General features: G+C 37.9%; 1 protein-coding gene across 1 annotated transcript; it reads left to right on the plus strand.

The window, feature by feature from the left end:
• The first annotated feature begins 734 nt into the window (after positions 1–734).
• On the plus strand, positions 735–4,178 carry LOC131325583 (tetraspanin-8-like). The gene is made up of 2 exons (XM_058357909.1): positions 735–1,531; positions 3,566–4,178. The coding sequence occupies exons 1-2, from the start codon at positions 863–865 to the stop codon at positions 3,932–3,934; spliced, it is 1,038 nt and encodes a 345-aa protein (XP_058213892.1). The 5' UTR covers positions 735–862; the 3' UTR covers positions 3,935–4,178.
• Positions 4,179–5,885: the final 1,707 nt, after the last annotated feature.

The following is a 5,885-nucleotide window of genomic DNA, read 5'->3' on the forward strand; positions in this document are numbered from 1 at the left end:
AGTTGAAGTTACGAAGTTGGACACTTAAAAATTAAAAATGGACGGAGGGAGTATGAAAAAGTTGATATGAAACGTTATGATACGGATGCTCGGAATTAATATGCTTGGCTATTTTTTTAGCATAGTTTGAATCGTTGGACATGGATTGAGATATAGCACGTGAGCTCATATTGATTTGCGTGTACCGATTGTCAAGTCGTGTCTTCAGACACGAGCATGAATTATAACTATAAATTGCAAGATCTACAACTTATAAGTTAATATTTTCGTTAAGAAGTTTGATGCATTCGATTTTTTAGGAGAGACTATTTTCTTCTTTGAGGCAATTTGTAGTTTTTCGTAATACATGTAAATTGTAATTATTTCTTCGTAGCAAATGCCAAGCAAATATACTATTCGTGTTTAAGATGACAAGACCAAAAGATACTCTACTACTCTCGTTTTAAAAATATTTATCCGGTCTGCAAAACAATAAAATCAAAGTAACACAATTTTGTCGGTAAAAATTCAAACTTTTCGCCACTGGTTACTAAATATCAATGAGTTCTTTTCATTTTAAGAAAACCATTTGAATTTTTCTTTATTAAAAAATATTTTAAGTTTTTTGTTTTGCGGGCTACACTATCTTTTTGGAACGGAGGGAAGTACAATTATTGAGAAAAAAAACAAGGGTTAAAATTGAATTGTTATTGTAAATCAATGGCTGGCTAACGGTAATTTAGGACAACCCTCAATTAGGCATAATTTCTTGAAACTTCTGTAAAACCTAGTCTATCCTCCACCCGTAATTACATTCATCGATCTCTGTTGTCCCTTCCGTCGATCTAATTACTTGTCAATTTCTTTGATCTTTGTTGCAAGAATGGCAACAGAAACTCCTCCTGGTCGATGTGCCACAATGGCAACAGAAACTCCTCCAATGGCAATAGAAACTCCTGCCGATCTATGTGCCACAATGGCAACAGAAACTCCTCCAATGGCAACAGAAACTCGTGCCACAATGGCAACAGAAACTCCTCCAATGGCAATAGAAACTCTTCCTGGTAGATGTGCCACAATGGCAACAAAAACTTCTCCTAGTCGATGTGCTTTCGTATTCATCGTTATGGCGAGTACCGTTCCAATCCTTGTCATGGGATACTTCCTCATAAGCACTCTGTTGATGTTACGAAGGGGTGATCCCAAATGCGAAAATCCGCGTCTGGACTGGGATTTGTGGCTTGACGCCTTCCTTCTCCTTCTTTTCCTCGTGGGATCAATCGGGGTTCTATTTAAGATGCAAGCCGTCCAAGTAACTTGCATCATATTGTTGATTCTTACTAGCATTTTGATCCTTGTGATCGGTTGGGGTATCGATCTCGGTGGGACCTTTGCTAAAGATACGAAGAGGATTGACGACGCCTATCGTCTTGAGACCTATGGACCCTTGGCCAAAAAGTTTCTGTTGAAGGACCGCGGCTGGAGTACCTTTCGAAACTGTCTTATTGAAAGGAAAATTTGTGACAAGCTTGACAAGAGGGATTTTGTGCAGGTTCTTTCCATCCCTTCTATTAATTCCATATCTATGCCCCTTAAAAAATATATATATCAAATTTCCGTTTCGATGCTATTAGATTTCTTAGAGGGTTCTAGCCTAAAACAAATTGGTCATAGGTGTAGTAGTCTCTAGATTATATTAACCAAGCTTGGGCGGCTTAGATAAGCGATGTGGGACAAAGTCTAACACTCCCCCTCGCGTGTAGCCCGGATGCAAGTGAAGGTGCGAATTGAGCTGACCAGGAGATTTGCTTCGGGCGACAGAGACTCTCCCATGAGAGGTAAAACCACCTAAGACCTAGCTCTGATACAAAACCAATTGGCCATTGATAGAGTAGCCTCTAAATTATATCAATCAAGCTTGGGCGGCTTAAATAAGCGATGTCAAACAAAGTCTAACAAATGCAATGTACGTTCAACTAGAAATTGAAAGTAGGGTAATTATAAAAGGTGCAGACACGCAACTCTAATTTTTTTTCATGAGCAATGATTTGATTTCGAGTAGTTTTACAGATAGAGATGTTCGATGCGGACATATATGTATTAATCAGGCCCATTCGCCGCATGTAGGTCACACAAAATACGCGTGAGACCGATATACATTAGACGACTACCTAGGGACAGATTTCTTTCCCGATCTGACTCTAAATTATCTTCCTTTGACCATCGTTTCGGCTGTCCTAGTTATGGCATTAGCCCTACAATCACGGCATGCATTAGTCCTAGTTATTTACGAAGGGGCCGTGAATAAGATATTCACGGAGGCGCGTGATCTGAGCCGTCCAAAGCTGAAATGGATGCATGCAATTCACCTCCGTAAACCCCTGTTCACGGAAGCTCCATTAAAAAGATTTTTCCTTTTTATGCACTAGATAATCAGTATTGATATGAGTACCGACTGGCCGGGGAGGAAAATTATACTGACGGCCGTGCCGGGCCGCCTCCGGCCACCGGACAGCCGATCTGAGCCGTCCAAAAATTCTATAAAAAAAAAACCGAGGGGCCCAACGCGAGAATCAACAGCATCCGAGGTGTATAGGATGCTTGATCCGAGCACCTTACACATCTCGGATGCCGTTGATTCTCGCGTGGGCCCCCTCATTTTTTTTTAGAATTTTTGGACGGCTCGGATCGGCCGTCCGGTGACCGGAGAAGGCCCGGCGCGGCCGTCGGTACAATTTCCCTCCCCAGCCGGTCGGTACCTATATCATTATTGCTAGATAATTTTGGCATTATCATTTCTCATTATCTATCATGTCATCATTAGGGGTGTATGGTGAGATAGGATAATGTCATCCCACTCAATTTTTTTAATTTTTAATTTTTTTGGATAAAGTGTGAGACTTTTATTAAACCCAAACCAAAACGAAATACACAATTAGGGGAAGAAACCCCAAACCAAAACATCAGAAAACAACTGACTATACAAGATGAAACTATATCCAAAGCAAAGTATGTATGCCTTTAGATCTTGGCAAGAAGACCCCAACTTGAAACGATTGCATGACCGTTCTGAGAAGGCTTCACCATTCCCTTATAGCTCAAGAATCCCCTTATGTCATTAACAATTTTGGTATACAGTCGAATTGCGTCAGTAGCTTTCCCTTGAAAGATGCGAAGATTAAGTTCTTGCCAAAAAGCGGATCAAAAAAAAAAAAAAAGTTCTTGCCAAAAAGCGCATACAGCTGCTGCTAATGAGGCCCCAAGGCAGGTATTGCGCACCCTTGGCGTTGGTACAGAACCACTGCAGTCCAAGGTCGTTGATTGAAATTTAATTTACGAGTTTGACCCATCGAAATTTTAACATTACCCAACACATTCTATATATAAGTTGTGAGAAATAAATAAAAACACGTTTACTCGGCAGATTGTGAAAAAACCCATACCGTATTAATAGACTGGGGATCAACGAATAAATGATAAATTTCATTAAGTATACACAATGAAAGACATCTCCAACATGATATACCAAAGGATTTTCATACACTGCTGATTTATTTTCTACTAATTTTTTTTTTCCTTTTGGCAGGGGGGTTGCTGTATGCCACCTTCGTATTGCGGTTACGAACAAAAGAACCAAACGTGGGTGATCCCCCAGACGGGTCGCTACGTGAATGATGTCAACTGTGTCCGTTGGGATAGCGACGAAAGAAAGCTATGTTACGATTGCGAAACATGCCAAGCAGTGTACATCTACACCAGTTATGACAATTGGACCTTTCGCGGATTGGGACCATGTCTCGGTGCCCTGGTCTTGATCGCATGCTTTTTCTTTTCTTTCCCAGATGAGTTTGGGGGGAACAATCGATCAGGAGGACGCGCCAATAATAATCGATCAGGAGGATGCGCCGATAATAATCAATCTGGAGGACGTGCTGATAGTAATCGATCTGTTTAATGTAAGAGCATATGATATGCATTACTAATACTAATACGACACAACCTTGACAATAAAAGGAAGAAGTTGTAGTACTGGTACAATGCCCTTCACAATAACAATACTCGTTTCTTCTTAATTTATCTTAATATCTCGGGTGTCGGGGTCTATTTATGCACGTTTCGATCGAGGGACAATGTAATGTAATGACTAATAGATTATTACTAATTAATAACCACAGTGAAATTGATGTGGAGAAGAATGGAAGAGACGAACAGAAGACTACAAAAAAGAAATGTAGTTTTGAACATAATATTTTAATTTTTAGGTTCCTCTCGTCGAAATCACCCCATGTTATATTACTAGCACATGTCCGTGCCTGCTCCGAATCGATGGTCAAAAAATTATTCTTGAATATCCCTCTAACCTCTTTAACGCAAAGGAAAAAAAAAAACTCAATATATCATCCTCCTCTACTCATCAATATTATTCAAAAAAAATTAAAATGGTTTAGGTTTTGTTTTTTCCGAAGAAACGTGTAGAAGAATTGTGTGTATTCTTATAAAAAGGGTTGAATCCAAAAATGAATGTTTCCTTTTTTACTGCAGGAAAATCAAACTAAAAAGAATCAACTTAAAAGCAAATATTGAATTGAATGTAAGAAAATTAACTTTAGAGAAATCAATTGAAAAAGGGGAAATGATGGCCAATGACGTGTTTTAATAATTAATACCCGCTAAGGACATTTTCAACATTAACAAATGTTCTTAGCATGTCTTTAACGGGTATTAATTATCAAAACACGTCCCGGGCCGTCATTTTCCCATTGAAAAAGGAAGGGGTGTATATTTCTCTGTTAGGGAAACGTGTAACTTCTTTTTTTACATTAGTGTAGGTGTAAATAATAGGAAATATTCATTTAATCCGACGGTTATAACTATATCGGAAAATACGATCAAACGGCTATAGATGCTGCTTTACTTGTATGCCTAGATATTTTTAAAGAAAATCGCTTTGTCTTATAATATAGATTTTGAACAAAGACAACGACTATTAGACTGAACTGATGTTAAGGAGGATAATCTAGAAGAAAACTCGAAAGTCAGAATTGAAATTTGATTGGCCTCTAAGAAATATTCAAATGAGTAAACACAAATGTCACAAGCTTTGGGCTTGAACCGCAAGAAAAATCAGGAGATCCAGAAGTCAAGTGAGTTTGAACTAAATTAAGGCCTGTTTTGGCTAAAATTATCCTCCAGGATTAGTTTTTTTTTTTTTTGTCTTCAAATTCCGAATTTTACGACTATAAAAAATCTTACCCGGACTGCACCGTACTTGCGACATTAGTAATTCTACTAACGAACATATATGGGAACCGAAACTCAAACAAATCAATCGTAATAAGCTAAGGGACTCAACATAATTAAAAGCAAGATACCGACAAAGTCTAAATTTCTACTGATTTTTGTAATTTACACCGGTAACAAAATTAAAAATACCTTAAACGAAATAAGAAAAAAGATACTATCAACGTATGACTACTGGGAACGGCTGTGTATAAAATCATGTTAAGTTTGGTAGTAAAGAATTGTTTTCAATAAAGTACAATTGCGATTGGTAATCATGTTTTTTTTTTTTTTTCTGACAAGTCGAAAAAGATTGGTAATCATGTTCGGTACTGGTATTTTCTCATATCAAACTCACAAAAACAAAAAACAAAAAAGTTTAGAGATATTGGATTCGTAAGGGAGGATTGGCTCAGGTATCATGAAATTTCCAGCCCTTTTCAACACTTTCCATCCCTCTGTCACTGAGAGCATTCCCATTGGGGATGTATTTTAGAACCGGATGATAGCTATTTAAGATAAAAAAAAAAATGGTTGAAAGTTAGTTTGATGTTAAATAGAATTTATTCATCTTTAATGGTGAGATATAAAAAAAAGATGGATAATTAACTAACGTTTCATTCTCC

The sequence above is a fragment of the Rhododendron vialii genome, chromosome 5a (assembly GCF_030253575.1).
Source record: "Rhododendron vialii isolate Sample 1 chromosome 5a, ASM3025357v1".
Classification (NCBI taxonomy): Eukaryota; Viridiplantae; Streptophyta; class Magnoliopsida; order Ericales; family Ericaceae; genus Rhododendron; species Rhododendron vialii.